Source organism: Malania oleifera, chromosome 10, assembly GCF_029873635.1.
Source record: "Malania oleifera isolate guangnan ecotype guangnan chromosome 10, ASM2987363v1, whole genome shotgun sequence".
Classification (NCBI taxonomy): Eukaryota; Viridiplantae; Streptophyta; class Magnoliopsida; order Santalales; family Ximeniaceae; genus Malania; species Malania oleifera.
In genome coordinates this window covers 28,278,585-28,299,149 of record NC_080426.1, presented here as the reverse complement: position 1 = coordinate 28,299,149, position 20,565 = coordinate 28,278,585, and the positions used below count along the sequence as shown (strand labels likewise).

Below are 20,565 nucleotides of genomic sequence, written 5' to 3'. Positions count from 1 at the left end.
TGGTTCTTCAAGCTTCTTTTCAAGATGAAAGGGTGGGTGAAAATAATATTGTCTCCGAATGGAAAACCCGAAACGCCATTGGTAGAGAAAAACTCAAGCTTGGGTTTAAGGGTTTTGGTAAGATTGACCAATAGAACAAGGGGCCATCTGTTGACGATGTTTGTGACACGGGTTTTTCTGAATCCATAGTTCTCGAAGAGGGCGATTACTCCGTAGGGTTGGGGAGAGGGGTTTCAGATGAATCTGCTTTGCAATTTTGAGGGCTGGCTCTTGAGGCAGACCGCAGGCGTTTGGGAGTAAATCTGTGGGAGGGGATGATGAATGCGGGTCTGCGGAATCAGGGAGGACAGAGAGAAGGCAAAGAGGGAAGATACGAAAAGCATAAAAATGGGCTGAAGCTGCTTTGTTCTTCCAGTGGAGTTGCAGGAGGGTATTGCTGCCAAGAAATTTGAACATTCGTATTGCTTCGCGGCAGGTGCGGCGGAGGCTATATTTAAAAAAATTTTTCTCTCGGGCCTTGACACATTCAAAGTGAAATGAATATTGTTAGAATATAATTATTTCTTTTTTTTTTTAACTAAAAGAGGGACGGTACTTTCATTTATTTATTTATTAATATATCATCACTTTTGGCGGAGGAATACTGTGGTTACAAGTTAAGCAAAAAAGAGATTACAAAACAATCAACTAAATTAGGACAACAAAACTAAATATAACTAACAAGGAAGATAAAAACATAAACACAACCAAAATCAAATCAAGATACACCAAACGAAATTCTAGAACTGAACTAATGACAAACGGAAACGAGATTTTACCTATCCATCCGAAAAATATCTTTCAGATAAAAAATATTATTTTTCGTAAATTACATTGTTTCTCACCTTCTCAATGCAAATTCAATTATTAGGGATAAATTTTTAATCATTATTATGTCATTTATGTGTGTAAGATGATTAAAAAATAACAAAATAGTCATTTTTTTTTTCAAAATTACTTAACAAGTTAACAAAAGAGAAATTATATTAGTGCCCTATAAATCAAATGTTTAGTGGGGGGTTCACATTTTTTTTTAACTAATTTCGAGAAGGATTAATCTAACAAAGTAGCCATTTCTTAAAATTACTTTTAATAGAAGAGATATTATTTGTGCTCTAAAAATCAAAAATTAAGGGAGGGTTTTTTTTTTTTTTTTTGCCCATTTAAAGAGAGGTTAGTGTTTTGTATCATTTTTTGTTAAAAAAATAATTTTTTTCTATAATTAAATAAAAAAAATTTAAATTATTATTCTTGAGAAAATGATTTTTGCTTGTCATTTTAAAATACTTTTTGTCTAACCAAGTGAAGTACCTTAGCATTTTCAATTCAAGAATATATATATAATCCAACAAATAATAATGGAGTTCATGTCATGTATACATGTTGGAATCAAAGTTGTTGAGAGCTTAAGACATGAGTGAATGTTAAATTTTTGAGTCTGCCACTATTATTAGCATATAGTCCACATAGAAAGTAAACGCCTACATACATATACATACACTAATTGGATGTTATATATTACGAAGATTTTGATTGAAATTTATAAAATATATTAGAGTTAAAAACCCCAATTGACTGCAAAATCTAGACAAATTTTGTACCACTTTTAATACCATAGTGAGAAAAAATTAGAAGAGTTGAGAGTATAGCAAACAATATTAGTATGTGTATTATACTTATCAACACATTTTATAGATGCGTAGTGCATGCAGCGCTAAGGAAGCAGAAATATCTAATAGGTCGCTAACTCAAAATATATCACTTGTGGGTTTGCTTTATAATTATTTATTTATTTAATTTTGATAAGAGGCTCAAGTCAACCCAATTTGATAACTAGGCTTTGGCCGGTTCATTTGGGGGTCACCCAATTCTTATTGGATTGAACTTGTCAAGTGAGATTTTTTTTTTTTTTTTTCAACTCTAAAAATACACAAAATATGACTAATGATAGATTATCAAAATTGCAAAGTTCTTCTTTCTCTTCCCAAGTCCTTTAGTATTATGATTTAATTTTTTATCATATAGTATATGTTTTCTTCAATTATTAGCTCCAACTAGGGGTGTGCAATCAGTCTGTTCGGTCTATTAACCAAGTTAACCGAAAAATTTCAGTTACTATTCGTTATAACCAAACCAACCGAACTACCATTCTTACCTGACCGAATCAAATTTTTGACTAATTCGGTTAACCGAATAAAATTACAATTAATAATGGGAAAGATATGATTGTATGCTTTCAATATTTAATTATTAATTGTATAATAATTATGGAACCCTAATTATAAATTATATAATTTATATTTAATTATTAACTAATTATATAATTCGGTTAAATCGGTTAACAAAAATGTAACTTCTCCAAAACCGAATCAAAAATTGAATAACCAATTTTACGGAAATATAAAACTGAACCGAGTCTAATTAAAAATTAATTGAATTGAACTGAACTGACCGAATTTAGTCGGTTATTTTGGTTAATTTGATTTTCACCGAATTATGCACACCTAGCTCCAACTCCTTTGTTGTTCATCGCTATTTTGAGTGTTAAGATATTGTCATTTAGTAAATGAAAATGTCTCACTCAAAATTGTTACACATCACTTGACTCATATTAATATCTTGTTGTTATGCAATCAAAATTGAGTATACTTGGATACATACTTTGATACTTGGTTTTCCTTGTTTCTCTAGATACTTGTTTTCTAGATTGGATTGATCTTTGTGTCCTTGGATATGCCCATGTTTTTTGTAATTGTTTTTGATGTTTCTTTGCTTGGGAGCTTTGGCATCCCCTCTCAAGGTATGCCTACATAAATTTGTACATATCTGTTTTGATCAATACAATTTAACCATTTACCGTTCAAAAATAAAAAATAAAAAAAATGAGTATACTAACATGTGGTAGAGGAGCTAAAGTTGCCCCTAAATGAGTTCATTTATTGTCTTTGCTCCTAATGATTCACGAGTACGATTATTTGAATTTTCTTTATTGAATTTTTTTATCAATAATAATTGTACTTTCATTCCCCAATTACATTTAAAAATTTTCTTTGTGACACTACTAGTAAACGAGTGCAAGCGCACTTGAACCCTAAAAAGGTACAAAAATAATTAGTGATAGATTATCAAAGTTTTGTAGTTCTTCCTTCTCTCCCCTACTCCATTTGTATTTTAATTTAACTTTAGAAGCATTGCTTCCCACGCCCACCCTAAAATTCAAATTCAATGATTATTTTGTATCACGTTATAGTCACAATAAACGTGACTATTATTTTTTTTGGACCATTTTTTTATCGTAGAGATTTTCTAAAGTTAAGCAAAAAAAGACAAACTACTTTCTTGGTAATTTCTCTACCTTTTATCCCTTTTTGCTAGGATTTGTTCAACTAAGTAATATCAGCAACTCGATTTTAAGAGTCAGTCATTGAAAATATAATGAATAACTAATATTTGAGAGCATCAAATGGATTCTAGTGTAGAAAAAAAATTATTTTTTGAAATGTATATCACATTATATAATTTTAAATGAGGTCTTAGTTAACGAGTGCACTCATATGTACAAGTAGGGATTCTAATTACTTGATCTAAGAAATTAGTGGTCATATGTCATACTATTAAGTTTTTGTTAATTGATTTAAAAAGTAAATCACTATTAAAACCATTTCAAATGACATAAGCAGTGATTACGTATCCTGTAAGGCAAATAATTATTAATGCAAGCACAATAATTTCCGTGAAGGATTTAAGTTACACGAGAAAAGGAAGAAAATAATTTAAAACATTGACCATTTTTTTTATGTCAACACACACACCAATTGTGTGAGGTTGAGGTACCAATTGAAAAAAGAAAGAAAGGAAAATCCACTTGCTCTTTTCAGAATCCAAGCTTCCTCTTTTCAAAAGCTAAAGCTTATCGGATTGGCAAAAATGTAAGAGATTAAAAACCAGTGCCGTCGTGAGAAATAAAATAATTATTTTTATTCAAAATAAAATAAAGACCTCTCTCCGTCTTCCAATTTTTATTTTCTCCTCCGTAGAAAGAGCAGAAGGAAAAGACAAATGCAAGTAGGAAAATGCCAAGCACAATTTGGATCTTTCCCCCATCTAACCACAGCTCATCCCCACACCCACGCCAATCCCAAATCTCCCAAACGCCAAAATCCGTTCCCGATCAATCAGAACAGCCAAAGGAAGAAACAGAAGTCGTCGTGGAACTGGAATCCGACGGCGAAGAAGAAAAATGGCACAGCAATCCCTCCTCCCCAAAACTTTGATTTTCCAGGGAATCGCAATTCCCGGTCCCCCCGCAGCCTTCGAACATGAAATCGATGTTGTCCTCGAACCCCCTGTCGCCAAACAAGTCCGGCAACTCCCCGACGGGGACGTCGGGGAACCCCGCGTCCAAACAGAGGCTCCAGGGCAGGAGGTTGGGCTCGTACAGGTCCAGCACCAGCCCCTGCTCGTCCTGAGCCTGAGGGTGGGCGTGGGGGTGGGAGGCCAGCATGAGGAGGTCCGGCCCGTCCGGGTCTTGCTTTTGGGCTTGGGCCTGGTCTTGGTACTGGGCCTGGACTTGTTGTTGGGCTTCTTGGTCGGGGAGGGGCCGGATGTCGACCCGGCCTATGTAGTTGCTGAGATCGAAGTTGGTGACTGCGTTGGCCCCTCTGTACTGTATGGCGGCCATGTCGTATGCTGCTGCTGCTTCCTCTTGAGTATCTTCATATTATTAAACAATAAAATTCATAAACAGTGAATAAAAAAATGAATATATAAAATTATGAAGAGGGGGCATACTGTAAGTTCCCAAGTAGAGATATTTGTTGCCGTAGACTCTGCCGATTCGAGCTTCCCACCGTCCGTTGTGGTGATGTCTGCACCTTCGGCAAAGTTAGTTTATTCAGATACATAATTAAGTTCAACTCTTATAATTCATTAAGTAATGAAGTCGAACTCCGTCTTCATCATCAAACTTATTTAATTAATCAAGCGTAGCTAACTACTATAAATATTTTAATGAAATTGGTGGGGGGTGGGAATGCATGGAGTACTAAGGAGGTGTAAACGTACCTAGCGACGCCGCGATACTTGGAAACGCCTCGGGAAAAGCCGCTGCTGCGGCGGCGGAGCGACGCCAGGTACTCTTCCTTGCTCACTTTCTCCATTTTTTCCATCTCCTTCTTGTAGGTGTCTATCTGCAGTGCAGGATGCACCGCGGCCGTTCATGGCCGTCCATTTCAATTTAGAGGGCGCGTTTTGAAATGTAAAATAGGAGGAAATATTGGGATTTAATTTATAAAATTGATTCGTTGTGTGTGTATGTATAGTGTACCGGGAAATTCAAAGTGGTGGCGGGGCCCCAGTATTTGAGGGCAGCGAGATCGTAGGTGTGAGCCGCAGCCTCCTCGTTATCATATGCACCTGCAGCAGTATATTGTAATTTCTTCATATTAATTAATTAGAAAATCAAAATTGCCATTCATTTATTTTTTTTCTTCTTCTTCAAAGAGTAAATAAATAAACGGCCATTTATTTATTTATTTTGAAAAAGATGGGGAGTGGGGGAGGGGGGAGAGAGAGAGAGAGAGGGGTACAGGCAGACGGAAGGAAGGAAAACTTACCCAAATAGACTAAGCAGTGACAAAAGCGTAAATGAACGTTGCAGCGGCAGAGAGATTCGATGGAAGAAGAGATTAAGAAAGGAAAGGGAGTCAGAAACAGGGGAGCCTACCCATTTACATGATCCATCAACTATTAAACAATTAACAATAATAAAGACACAACAAAAAAATTTACAGAGACACAGATCTCTGTGGGTTTGGCTTTCTCGGTGAATTAAAATAAAACCTTGTCGTCCTTTCTTGTTTTGAATGTCGTTCCAAGTAGACTTGTCCCAGAGGTGCGCCTCAAACCTCCCCGTCCACCTGTGCCTGCATTCCATTCCCACCATCCCCGTCAAATTAGCTAGCTTCCCATGCAATTTCATAATTAATCAATTAACGGAGAGAAAGAGGGAGAGGCAGAGAGAAACAGAGACTTGGTGACTCCTCTGTAAATGGAGCTCCGGCGGGCTGACCCGGGTGCGTCGGCATTGGGGCATTTCTGATCACCCGGATTGGGCTTCCTCCTCACCCGTTTGGTCCTGGGTTTGGGCGATCGGCCCCCAATCGAAGATGATGATGAGCCGCTTGAATAACTACAAGGAGATCCCTTCATTCCCACCTCTAGCTCTCTCCTCCGTCTTCCCCAAACCTCGCAATGCCCCTATAGAGAAAAAGACAAGACACACACCCGCGCGCACACACTGATCAACACTAACGAAGAAATGGGATTTAATAAATAAACAGAGATTTCCTATCGATTTGTGGCTCTGATGGGGACCCCGCTACCTATCCATGGGCTTTTTTTGGGAATTCTGGTGACCTAAAGTGGTTTACCAAAACAGAGAGAGAGAGAGGTAGACAAGAGATTGAAGAAGAAATTAAAGGAAGTTGGGACTTTCTGTGTGTGTGTACCACTTCCCCTCTCTCTAGCTAGCTCCCTCCCCCTACGGAGTGTTAAAACCCCCCACTCAGGGTTTAACCTGGGGTTTAGGATTTAACCCTTGGTTAACTCCATCCCCCCCAACACTTGTCGCAGCTCCCAGCCATGCTGCAAATCGGATTGGCCATTCGGCCCTCTCTCTCTCTCTCTCTACTTTTTTTTTTTTAAAAAAATAAAATGAATAGGCTTTATGGACCGAGCCTGTGAGACAATTGAGGCCCAGGGAGGCGACACGTGGCAGGAGATGCCTGAGCCTGGAGCCACCCTCCCCAACATTTGTCCCCGACCTTCAGCTGTATTACAAAATACCCAAACTGAACGCCCTCCGATGCCCAATACCCCACTCCCTAATTGCAAACTTCAACTTGGAAAAAACATCAAGCCACATAATTTTTAGCAACAACAAATTTAAAGAAAAAGACAGAAAAATATTACCAAAAAAAAAATATCTAAAAGTTTTATAATTTTTATTACAAAATCAGTTATACTTTATGTGAGAAGAGGGGAATTATTTAAATGAATAATAAATAGTTTTGTTACTATTTACTTGTAAGAATGGTTTTTTTTTTTTATTTTTAAATAATTAGAAAAGGTCACATTATTTTTCATTTTTATAAATTTATATAAAAAAAATTAGAAAACATCTTTTTATTTTTATTTTTTAGATTTCTAATTCTTAATTTTCGTATTTGAGCATGAGGTTTGAATCTTGTACTTTAATTTGTATGGAATATATATTAAAATTTCTTCTAAATCTACACAAATTCATATTCAAGTCCGAAAATTCATGATCCCAATTATTAACTTATATATTTTTAAATTTTTTTGTAAAATTTAAAAATAGAAAAATAAAAAAATATTTTCACGAGGCTACAATTTGATATTTTTTACAAACCACAAAGAAAGCCAAAAAAAAAAAAATGCAATCTTTCCTATCAAGCCTCGTAAAAATTGAGAGCTTCTTTAGTTGTATAAAACATTTGTTGTTCCAAAGAATTATAAAAATTAGCTTATGTTTGAGTCTTTTAGAATTGTATTTCAAAAGTAGGCAAAAATTTTAAAAAAAAGTTGGTTTAAGTACATTTTTTTATAATTTTTAAAATTTGAAATTAAAATAAAGATAATTTTTGGAATTAAAATGGCCCTAATAGAGAAAATAAAAAAAAAAGACCCGCGAGAGGGGGTGTGCGGTGCTGCATAAGGAACAATGGGACAGGGTTGTGCCTCGGTGTCTTAGGGTGTAGGGCGGGGACTAGATTTCGGGCCTAGATGGCCCAAAAGATGAGGCTAGGGGTGGCTCGTAATCAACCCGTTTAAATGGGGTTTGGGTTTATCGGAGGGTGACCCATTTATAAACGGATTAGGCGAATTTGGGTTGGGTACTCATCAAGTGACGTGGTTAATTTGTATTAAAAAAATTAATTTAAGAGATAAATTATTTTTTATATTTTATATTTTTTTTATTAAGATATTAATAAATAAAATAAAAGAGTGTTGTTTTTTTTTTTAAAAAAAAATAATGTTACTTTATAATAAATTATTTTTAAAAATTTTAAAATAAATAAATTATATCTTTAAACAAGTTTTTAATGGATTCTCATTTATTAAGTGGATGAATTTGAATTTATATGTACCACCTATTAATAAAGCAGTGAATCCAACCCCTATCCACTTACGGTCTCTCTAAAATCGAACCCTTAACTCGTCTTGCCACCTGAAGGCCCAAATAGCGGAGCGACGACACTGACAAGGGCAGGCTGTGGGTAAAGGTATTTGCCGAAATTAATGGAGGACGACCAATGAAAAATACTAAAAGTGGGTTGTATTAAAGGGCTTCGCCGTCGACGACCACGTTTTTCGCCGGGGGAGCGGGGCGGTGGACCACGGCGGCCACCAGGGGAAGGTGTCTGTTCGTGCTTCATGCCCATGGGAGCTCCATTGGAGCAAGTCAACTCTCTTACACAGCAACCTCTTCTCTTCGCCTACGCAATTTCCTCCTATTTTCATTAATTAAATTAGGACTTGCTTAGGAGGTTTGGTTTTCTCACGTGAGATTTGTATTTCACTCATAAAAATAAAATATACATAATTCATAGAACTAAAAAAGATGGTAAGGTTTGAAGACCTTAATAATGTGTACCATGTGACTTTCACCAACTTATGTACTGTTGAGATACATAGGTTCTATTTTCATTTCTTCTCTGAAAATTTTCATATTTTGAGAGATTAATTAGGGGATTGGTATGAAAAAAAAAAAAAACTTTCATAGAATGATTTTGTTAAAAATCTCATTATTGTAAATAAATTATTTGATTTATGAAAATATTTCTATTTCAATATTTCATTTAATTTACTAATATTGATAGTTATATGAAGAAGATAATACCTTTAGCGTCTATTTGAATCAAGAATTTTGGTGGGAAAAGGAAAAGGAAAATGAGAAGGAAACTTATTTTTTATTATATTTTTCTGCCTATCAAATGCTAGTAAAAATAAAAGTTTATACGAATAGGATTAAAAATTAAGAAAGATTAAATGTTAATGGTGTATAAAACCAATTTTTTGTTTATTGATTTGATATATTTTTTTTATTTTCTTTTTTACTTTTCTTGATAACCAAACATGAGAAATTGAATTTTTTTGTCTTTTCCTTTCCTATCTCTCATATTTTCCCAGTTCCAAAACGGGGCTTTAATGCGTATATAAAAAACACATAAAAAATAATTATATTTTTTTCACAAAAATTATTAAAAATACATATTTTCGACGCATGGGTTTGGGATCTTCGATTTGAATTTGGGTAGATTTGGACAAATTTTAATACAATTTTATATTATATCTTATTCAAATCCAATACAAATCCAAATAGAATACCTATCCACATATAGGGTTAATTAATAGTCCAATTAATTGAAATAATTGAAGGTACTGTGGTCTCTAAATGTTAACCATTATATTATATTATTGCAACACAATATATAATGAACAATAAGTTTCCTTCATAGTTTCCTTTGTCTTTTTTTTTTTCTTTGCCCGAAAAATCCTTGATCCATACGAACTCTAGCAGTGGGATAAAAAAAATCAAAAAATCGTAAAATCAAACTAAAAAAATTGGTTAACCATTTGATTTTAGTTTTATTAATTTATTTGAGTATCAATTTGGTTTTATTAATGGTATATTTTAAATATAAAATTTTTTACAAGTAAGCAAATTGTGATTCATTTGGAAATATATATAATGAAAAGTATAACCTTCCATCAATTTGATTCAATTAACCATTACGTATTAGTCAAAATTATTAATTTAACAAAGTTCAATTAATTGATGGAGCTACTTCCTACTCATGCGCTTAGTTAATCCAAAAAAGGAAATATTAAGATTTTGAAACCCATAATTAATGGGCTAAATATTTAATTAGCACAACTAACATAATCCTCAATTAATTAGATGATAGATAAGAGTTGGAGCCGTAATTAATTAATGTCCACTTGCATTAATCCTTTCTCATTAATACGACTAGTTGGAGCTAACTAGGTAGAGTAGTACTATTTCGATCATCCTTGGTGCCACGGTACTGGTGGACATTTGGATGCTAATTAAGTTTTCTGAAATATTTAATTATATTTCAAGTTTCAAAATGTAATTAAATTTCATGTAATTATTTCTATGAAAGATGCCGGGTAAAAGAAAGAAATAATATGAAATAATTAACTTTTTTTTTTTTTTTTCTAAATTTAGTCGTGGAGGAATGCGAGAAAAATAAAGCATATAATAAATTAATATAAAAAAATTCATTTTGCCCATTATTAATAATTTTGTTAGTCTTACAAGTCTTAAAATCTTATTTTGATGATAACAAATCAAAAGTACTTAACATATTTGGTTAAGTGAAGTTTTTAGACTCAAATGTTTTGATAAAAGCTCAAGATCAAGTGCTTGAAAAGTCTATTGAAAGTTTGTGATTAAAGTTAGAAGATCTGATGAAGTTAAAGACTATTGAAGTAAGAAGACAAGGCAAACATAAAGAAAGGAAGCAACGTATGAAGACTTAGTGGTTAGAAAGTCTTAGTCTCAAGAAGTCTCGTGTAAGTATTTTCAAACGATTTCAATATGAATGTATAAAACTCTTAGGAATAAATATTGACTTCGAGACCTGTTTTTGAAAACTCCGGAAAATATTATCAAAAGTCTCATTTCAATATTCAAAGTTTAAAAGTTAAAGAGTTTTGGAAACAAATTTCTTAAAAGCATACAAGGTGCAAGGAGAGGTGATTGATGAATCATCATCAAGCGACTGACTTAATTATGCTGTTAAAAATTGAACAGACAGAACTAAGACAGGCGACTGACCCCTCTGGTCATAGTCGACTGACCCTATTCTGTGTTTGAAAAATACACTGAACTTAAAGCATAGGCTGTTACAACTCGAAAATTCTGCTCACTATTTTTTTTTTTTTCCAATAAAATGTGTCTGCCCTTATACCAACTGTAATGCCCTGGGCAATAAATATATGTATAAAATACACTATAGTACCATGTAATGCCCAAAGTGGCATTAGGTACAACAGTCATCAAACATAACATACCACACAGCGAAAGTATATATATATATATATATATACATCCAACAACAATACCAGAGTTCTAATCATCCATCAACCCAAACCCATGGGTAACGGGGACACTTGTCATTCACAGCAGAAACTTACGCAGCAGTAAACATAAATCACATTTTCAAAACCATTAAATACATAACACCAGAGTTTACTACATCACCAAAATACTGTATTTATTTACAACCTCTAAAATATCAAAATACCCTAGGATCATACAACAAAAATCTTCTAATCCTAGATCAACGCTTACCCTTTTAGCAAGGAAGCTCAACTCACTCAACAGCGGCCTTGACCTGCCGGTCTCTCTAGGTTTCCTGAAAATCATTTAATGTTCGGGAGTGATACACTTCTCAGTAAGGGAAAATAAACTAAATACAACTATGTGGTAACATGAATATATAATGCAGTTATACATATACAATACATTTCATATATCTGTAAACATTCGTCATAATATACTGAATCATCATATACTTTCATATTTTCTAATAATTCATACTGATCATGAAATGTTTGTTATAGCTAATAATACTGAAAGCATACCTAGGATGAATAGTTAGTTAATGTCATGTATTACCCCCAATGACGGGTTATGTAACCCGAAGGTGGGACCCGACAATGGCTGGCTGACCATTGCCGAGTAAAAAATGTCAGTAAGTACGATGGGCCCACCACACCCTAGTCCGGACTATCAGGTGGACATCCACACTCTACTGAAAGTCACATCGACTATCCATCTCCCGCCCCCTCGTGGGGTGGTTAGTACCAATCTGATCATAGATACTGATTTATAAGCTACAGTACCGAGCTCCTGAACTAAGTTAAACTAACATCCGAGTTCTAATAACATATAATACATGAAAATATAACATCTTTCATAATTTCATAAATACAGTCTTGCGCCAAAATCATTTTATAAATACGGCCTCGTGCCGAACATTTCATAAATAGAGCCTTACGTCGAAATCATTTCATATGTACACGGCCTCGCGCCGGAATCATTTCAGGTATATATATTCTGAAAATAAATCAATTATCATGTATTTGTCAACATCATCATAACATATTGTATCTTTTCATAATACCTGAAAACATGATTTACTCGTAAATTCTTCCATATCATAATACTTTTCATGAAAAATAACATTCATGCCACACAAAGCTGGGTAAATCATACATTTCATTCAAAAATTATAATTTTCGTACAACAGCACTATTTTCCCAAATATGCATTTATTCCATAATATTCATATATCGTACATATTTTTCAGAAAATCAATTTGCTCATAAATAATAGTAATTTGCGTGAAAATTAACTGTTTTAGTTTATTCCCTTACCTGACTACTGAGAAAACCCCTAAAATATCCTGGTCTAACACCCGTAGGATTTCTTGATCAATACCCTAAAAATGAAAACTCCCAGTATTAAACTTTAGTATTTTCACATGTATATCATTTCCTATAACTACCATAAGACCAAATTCGACATAAAAAGCCTTACTTCAACTCAGGGATGATTTTCAATGGAGTTCCACCAACGATCCGCCCTGGCAGATATGCAGAGAACTTCTCCAGAAGCGTCGTGGTGGCCTCAGATCGTCGATCCAGCAAGCGACAGAGCCGGAATCGAAGAGAGAGGAGAGAGAATCCGAAGGGAGATAGAAAACGTGAGAGGTTTCTTAATTTTGAAGTAAAAATCTGGGATTTTTTATATTTATAGGACTGGATTCGTCGACGAGCCACGTTATCTCATCGACGAGTTCTTTAATAATTTCGTCGACGAAACTCATTCATCGTCGACGAAATTCAGACTGCTCAAAACCTCTCTCGGTATTTCCTCGTCTACAAATCTTGCCTTTGTCGACGAGGTCCTCTTATACTCTCGTCGACGAATCCCCTGTGTTCATCGACGAGGCCCTGGTAATTTCCCTCGGTTATTCCTTCTATTGTTTTTTCCATTTCCCTTCCTCTTTATTATTTAAATCCTATTATTATTCGGGTTGTCACACATAACTATACATATATCCCAAAGTCATCATACGTCCTAGGGATTATACAAAACATGTAAGAACCCGAACCGTGAGATGTGGGTTTATTACATAAAAGAGGGGTAAATGGAATTCTGAAGACTTTGTCGACGAGGCCATAATTCATCGATGAAGGTAGAAGGCTTCTCGTCGACCAAATTCAAAGGCTCGTCGACAAGAAAAATCCGAGAGGTCTGGAAAGTTGGAAATATCATGATTCATCGACGAAATCGCTGTCTCGTCGACAAAATTTCTGAAGACCTCGTCAACGAGGATGCCATCTCGTCAACGAAATCCCCTGGGGTAAAGGTCTTTATAAGGATTTTGGGGTTGCTTTGGGGCTAAGTTTCCCAAACACACACACACTCTCTCTCTAGAACTCTCCCTACACTCTCTCTCTCTCTAGTTTTGTTTGCTGATCATTACCCGATTCGTAAATCCAACGATACTGTGAGGATCAGTGAAGGATTCTCTACGTTTCTAGCGGATTGGAATCTCGTTCCGGAGGATTTCGGGTTTTGGGCTAAAATCGAGGTAAGGCTCAGTTTTCATTCCTAATTCAGAATATGTGTAGTAGTACTGTTTGTAAGTATGTATTGTACTGTGATTTGTAGGTTTTGGAGTCTTAGTTCGTAGTTTTGAGGACCGTAGAGTTCGTAGTTGGATTTCGGGTTAAGGTAAGGGGATTTTGTTTATATCAGTTCATTTTTGAAATCAGGATTGGTAAGCTTGTAGGCTACGATCATATGTATGTTTTGGCTACTTATTTTGAAAAATCTATCGGGTAAAAATGCGAGATTTTTGGGTTACAATTTTCAAGAAAATTAGGGATTTCCGGTATCATCTCTACTTGATTTGGAAAACTGTTTATTATGTTAAAACTGTATTATTGAGGTGACCATAATCCATATTTGCATAAACTGTATACTTGAATTTGTAAACGATATGATTTGCTGTAAACCAAATAAGTGTGGTATGTATGGTTGTATTTGTTCCAAGTATTTGTAAAACAGTTATGTGGTGGCTAATTACCATGCGTTGAAATGTATAAGAACATGAGTTCCAAAATGATTCCAGGGATTTGTAAAAATAGCCATGCATCGGTTAACTATCGTGGGCGAGAGTGACCAGCTCTATATCTGGGGTGTGAAATATCACCAGTATGTTTCGGCTAATCACCGAAGGGTGTGTTCTACACCGTATGTGGCAATGTAATCACTATAGGCTTAGGTCGTCGCAGCGTAGTTTTGCATGTAGCAATGTTATCGTGGTGAGACTGGGTGACTTTGTGTAGTTGCGTATGTAGCAATGTAATCACTATGGGCCTGAGTTGTCGCTTCGTAGTTGTGTGCGTAGCAATGCAATCGCTGTGAGACTAGGTGACCTTGTGTAGTTGCATATGTAGCAATGTAATCACTATTGGGCCTGAGTCGTCGCATTGTAATTGCGTATGTAGCAATGTAATCGATGTAAGACTAGGTGACCTTGTGTAGTTGCATATGGAGCAATGTAATCACTATTGGGCCTCAGTCGTCGCAGTGTAGTTGCATATGTAGCAATGTAATCGCTGTGAGACGAGGTGACCTTGTGTAGTTGCGAACTAGTGTGACGACACTGACCGTATGTTTTGGGTATCGTATGTACTGGAATGGTTTTTGTGAAAATACTGGAACTGTATGTATATGTATGAAAGTGTATGGAAATGTTTCGAATTGTATCATATTTTATAGTGTTATGAAGTATGTAAAATAACACTGGTATGCCACACACTGATATAACCTATTTTCTCCCTTACTGAGAGGTGTCTCACCCTGAATGTACGTACAATGTTTTTCAGGTCCCTCAGGTAGCCGTAAATAGCATCCTAGCGTCTAGAAGCAAGGGTGTCGTAACTATTGCTAGTACCTATTAGGTATGAGTTTTGGTATCCAGGTTGTCGGGATAGTTTTTGTGGACACCTGGGGTATGTTTTGTATTATGGGAACGTATATCCTAGTTTGTATAGACTCTGGTATGATGCTGGTTATGTATAAAAGACTGTATTTTGCTGCATATTTTGATGAGTATGGATGTTTACGTGTATGTATATAGGGCATCCGTTCACCCCACGGGGTCGGACCCTCTTTTTACTTGTATCATGTATGTTTTAATTGGTACAGAGACAGGTTAGGTTACTAAATTCACACCTGGGACCCACTTGCGGGTTCTGGGCGTGACAAAACATATCTCTTAGCTCAAATACTTACCCTGAAACTAGGACTCTACCAAACCTCCTTCTCTACCTCAGAGCTAGCTCCGCTTGTTTGTTTGGATCTCCTGAAACGTTTGAATTATGGGATTAGACACCTCTCAATAAGTGGAAATAGGTTATTATCAGTGTGTGGCAATATGAGTTTTAGTATTCCAAATATACAACCATTATTTACCTTTTCTTTCACCGTGAAATCATGTAAAACTATAAATACATATATACAAATATATTTCAAAATACATACTTTCCTTTCACGTCATACTTTGTATAAGATAATATCCTTGTACAAGTAAATACGCATATATGCATAGAAGAACTGTCCTAGATGGATAAACAATAATGTCATGTATTAACCATGTAACACCCCGACCCCGAGGGGCCTGGGATATTAACTTTTTACTACTAATTTACAGCGGAAGCAAAATACACTCAATTTTTATTAAACCAGAGCGCTAATTATTCATGTTACAATCACTTATTTCAAAAGAAGAAAATTATACAAACGTAAATATCTGAAATCATACTAATGTTTCTAATTAATCTTTATTTTTCTAATCCCCACCCGCATGCTTGCTAAGCCTGATTTCCGACATGTCCTTCAGAGTTATCTGAAATAAAATATGATTGGGGTGAGACGACGCTCAGTAAGTAAATAAGATTATTATTAGTGTGTGGCCAAAATGAGTTTTTAAAGAATTTCGTAAAACAATAAAGAATACTATAACTTCAAAATTTCTTTTAGAATAAACATAAATTTAACAATTTCTGCATAAACTTTTGTCATCAATTTCAACAGTAAATTTTTAAATCATATACTATAACTGCTAAATTAAACTTTTAACTTTAAAACTGTAAAAATATTTAATGATAAACATACATATACTTTTCCTTATACGTTTTCCTTAGATCGTCATATAAGCACCAAAATGATCCTTTTCACGTAAACTTACACTTTTCCTTCAAATTATCAGTAACTTTGTACACGTAATTAAATATGTATAAACATATATTGTAAAAACCACCCTTAGGCCTGTTTGCCGTAAGTCATGTTTACCCCCATGACTGGGTTGTGCGGTCCGAAGACTGGACTTAGCTGGCTGGCCGACCAAACTAAATCAACGTACGTAAACTTTAAGTGAGATTTTCCTTATTAAGTCCTGGACTTAAACCAGGTGTGCACTCAGGAGAAATCCACTAACATAAATAACCACTCTGTAAACAGTGTGGGTGCACTCTGATCCGTATAAACTTTAAGCTGCGGTACCGAGCATCTGTAACTTTGAACTTTCGTTGCCATAAGGGGTTTGAAAATCATCTTATTATCATTTATGCAATTTAAAATAATATCGTGAAAATCTCATCTTTACTCATATTTACATAAAAAAATGTAACGTAGAAATAAACTCATGCCACACAATTTTTGTGTTAAAAATATATATATAATTTATTTTTGAATAGAAAGAAATACAGAAAATTAACACAAGGGGATTGGAACATTTCTTAACCCAAAAATAGATGCAAGTATATTAAAGATAGAACTGGTATAATTAAATATGCGTGAAAATAAACTCATGAAAATTTTGTGGAACTAATTGACATAATTAAAATTTACGTACAAAATAAACTCGGGTATGAATTTAAAATAAAAAGAAACTAACATAATCAAAATTTACTTACCTTCTTCTTTTACCGTGTGCTACGAACACAATAATTATCTTTAAGAAATGAGATCGGAAAAAGTGGGTGATTGAGAATTTATTCAAAAATTCTCTCTCCACCACAAATTCTTTCACTCACTAATCCTTCTCTTCCTTGGAAAATTGTTGTGAAAAATGAAGGTTGAGAGCTCCCTATTTATAGGAAAATTTTGGGGAAGAAATAGAATTTATAAAAGTGTGGGGAGATGGGTGAAATTATAATTTTAAAAATTAAAAAATGGGCAAGGGATGGGCAAGGTATGGGTTGAGTATGGGATGGGGATGGAGGCCATGTGGGAGTGCTTGCCACCATTCCCATTAAATAAATTTTTAATTAACTACTTACCTAATTAATTAATCAATTAGTTAATTAATTATTTTATTATTTTATTATTTTTCTTAATCATTATTGTCATTATTATTATCATTGTTATTACTTATAAACTATTTTAAGTATTTATTTATTTTATTATTTATTTTTGAACAAGAATTAAATTTAAATTTTGAAAACTCATGTGGGCCCCACATGGTCTTGTGGGCCCCACACAACTTCGAGACCCGAATGAATCCTACGTAACTCGAATAACTCTTATACGATTTTATGCATCCTACATAACTTTGAGACTCGTGTAAACCTCCATACGGCTTCGGGACTCATGTGGGCCCCACACAGTCTTGTGGGCCCCGCATAGGATACCTATATTATTATTATTTTATCATATATCTCTTCAAATTATATCAGTTAAAACATTATTTTATGTACTTATTTACGTATATAAACAGTGTCTTGTGGCTCCGGGACTCATGTGGACCCCACATAGTCTTGTGGACCCCACATATGATACCTATATTATTATCATCTTATTATGTATTTCTACAAATTATGTCTGTCAAAACACTATTTTATGTATATATACTTATTTACGTGTACAAATAGTGTCTATCCTGTTTATCCTATGAAATTCCATTTTGACCAGGCCGACCTCCAGGGAGCGACTGAGCCGCAGTGGTCTCTGAGCACTCGCTAAGACAAGGTCTTTCTTAGGCATCAAACATGGAATCAAGGATCCTACAGAAAAACACTTCTGTATTGATATTAACTTAATGACTATTTTTATTATTTTATTATTATTGTACTTTAATCATATATATATATTTTTGGGTCATCACAAACCATGCATGATCTGTGTTGGAATTTGTGTGATCCCAAGAGGGTGGTGAAATGGGTTTTAAAACATTTTTCACTAATTTAAACAATTACGCCGATTCACCACAGTTCATATCTCATTCAATATTGAAAACGTGTACGTACAACGATTAAGTTATCAGTGTGTGCATACATACACGTGTGCTGCATATCTCATTTAAATTAGTTTTGTGTGCATGTAATATGGTTATAACAAAACATGTGTAGTGACTCGAAGAATAATAGCATTTTAATAATAAATAGGGAGAGAAAATAAAAACAGAAACAGAAGGAGGTCGTATTGCATTTTGGGAATAATAATAGTATTAAGGAATTTTCTAGACTCGTCGACGAATACAGGGTTTCGTCGACGAGAAAATACCGAGCATGGTTTTGGCTACTCTGAATTTTGTCGACGAATACAAAGCCTCGTCGACGAATTTAATGAAGGACTCGTCAACGAGGTGATGTGTCTCGTCGATGAATCTGGCCCTATAAATAGCTAAAAATCAGATTTTTATTCACTCTCCGCACTCCTCTCTCTCTCTCTCTCTCTCTCTCTCTCTACGTCACTCTCTCCCTTCTCTCTTTGATTTTGGCCCTGCCAATTGCCTGATCAAAGATTTGAGGCTACCACGACGCTCCCAGCGTAGTTCTCTACAAGTATGCCGGAGCGGATCGTTGATGGGATCGAGTTGGAATTCATCCCAAATTCAGGGTAAGGCCTTCTAGCCCATTTTTGACCTTATGATAGTTATAAGAAATGATATAGGCAATGAAATACTGATATTTTGTTCTGACATATGTTGGTTTCAGGGTGTTGTGTAGGAGGCCCTACAGGTGTTAGACTACTATTCCATAAAGGCTTTCCAGTAGTCAAGTAAAGGAAATATGCTATGTTAGGTATTTTTAAAATATTATACAGTTTATTAAATGATGAAAATTATGTATTAAAGTATCGTATGGCTTGTGAATATGAATATAGTATGAAAATATGTTTTACAATATTTCAGTATCCTGATTTTTACGATATTTCAGTACTATGATTTTATGAATCTCAGTACCATGATTATACGAATATCGGTATTATGATTATGCAGTTTCAGTGTTATGATTATATAGTTCTCAGTATTACGATGTATGAATTACAGTACAGTTATGCAGTATCATGGTTATTACAGTTATTTCAGAATCACGGTAAATCAGATAGTTGTATATAAAAATACATTATATGGTATCAGACCCTGTTGGACTATGCAGTTACAGAGCACAGTACTGTTGTTACAGATATTATGTTACTTTATGAGTGCAACCACCTATTTAGATAATACGTGGTAAGGTCGATCACCTAGGCTCTTGAAGAGGCTAGACTCCCCATCCAGATATAGGTTAAGGTGGGCAGATCGACCAATGGAGTATAGTGATTTATTCCTAGTTGGCTAACCAGGGTAAATCCCGCCTACTACCCGCACAACCCTGTCATGAGGGGGTAAGTCATAACACATAGATATCCACAGGAAACATTTTCAGTTACTACTATGTATGTACAGATTTACAGAAACAGGGAATACACCTATGTATAATAGAAGTATTTTGAATAGTAGACTACGATACTGTAATGTTAAGCAACATGGAAAGGGGGGTGAATTTTATTACTTAGACCATACTTACATATTTAGTTATACATGTTTATATGAAAACATATTTCATGATATATATATATATATATATATATATAGTAGCTCATTTGTCACACACTAGTTATAGCATATTTCGTCTTACTGAGCGTTGGCTCATCCCAGTGTTGAAACATTTTTCAGGTGATTCAAGTAGGCGAGCAGATCAGGCTCGCAGATAGAGGGGCTTTAGGGGTGCCCTATCAGAGAGTGAGTATATTTTGGGAGTGCTTTTGTATATCCCAGCATGGTTGAGGGTATTTTGGGAAACTGTGATATGTGTATATTTTGAGAAACATGTAGCACTCTGGTATTGTATGGTATGGTATTGTATATATTTACATATGGATATGTTTATTCAGTTCTGTTTCTTGCTGCTTAGGTTTATGTTTGGGTTTTCCCCAGTATGGTATCAGAGCATGTAGAATGTTATTGTATATATATATATAAATCAGTTTATTAAGCAGGTCGTTACAACATGTACAAGCATACACATACTGAAATTTAAGTGCAGGAATTTAAATAAGATAAAGAG

General features: G+C 34.8%; 2 protein-coding genes across 5 annotated transcripts in view; both read right to left on the bottom strand.

Moving 5' to 3' along the window:
• Positions 1-3,995: 3,995 nt before the first annotated feature.
• On the bottom strand, positions 3,996-6,722 carry LOC131166344 (ethylene-responsive transcription factor WRI1). 4 transcript variants are annotated; one of them, XM_058124808.1, is made up of 7 exons: positions 6,071-6,722; positions 5,881-5,963; positions 5,655-5,663; positions 5,366-5,454; positions 5,104-5,228; positions 4,831-4,913; positions 3,996-4,752 (listed from the first exon to the last, which is right to left on the bottom strand). In XM_058124808.1, exons 1-7 carry the CDS (start codon positions 6,247-6,249, stop codon positions 4,211-4,213), a joined length of 1,110 nt encoding a protein of 369 aa, XP_057980791.1. In that variant the 5' UTR covers positions 6,250-6,722; the 3' UTR covers positions 3,996-4,210. The 4 variants fall into 4 exon arrangements, with proteins under 4 accessions (XP_057980791.1, XP_057980792.1, XP_057980793.1 ...); XM_058124809.1 differs by having other exon boundaries at positions 4,831-4,907; XM_058124810.1 differs by lacking the exon at positions 5,655-5,663.
• Positions 6,723-15,886: 9,164 nt separating this feature from the next.
• LOC131166342 (uncharacterized) overlaps positions 15,887-20,565 on the bottom strand; it is a 28,780-nt gene continuing 24,101 nt past the window's right edge. The window contains exon 9 of the mRNA XM_058124806.1: positions 15,887-16,079. Coding sequence (XP_057980789.1) covers positions 16,045-16,079 — 35 coding nt within the window. The 3' untranslated portion in view covers positions 15,887-16,044. The remainder of the gene's footprint in view (positions 16,080-20,565) is intronic.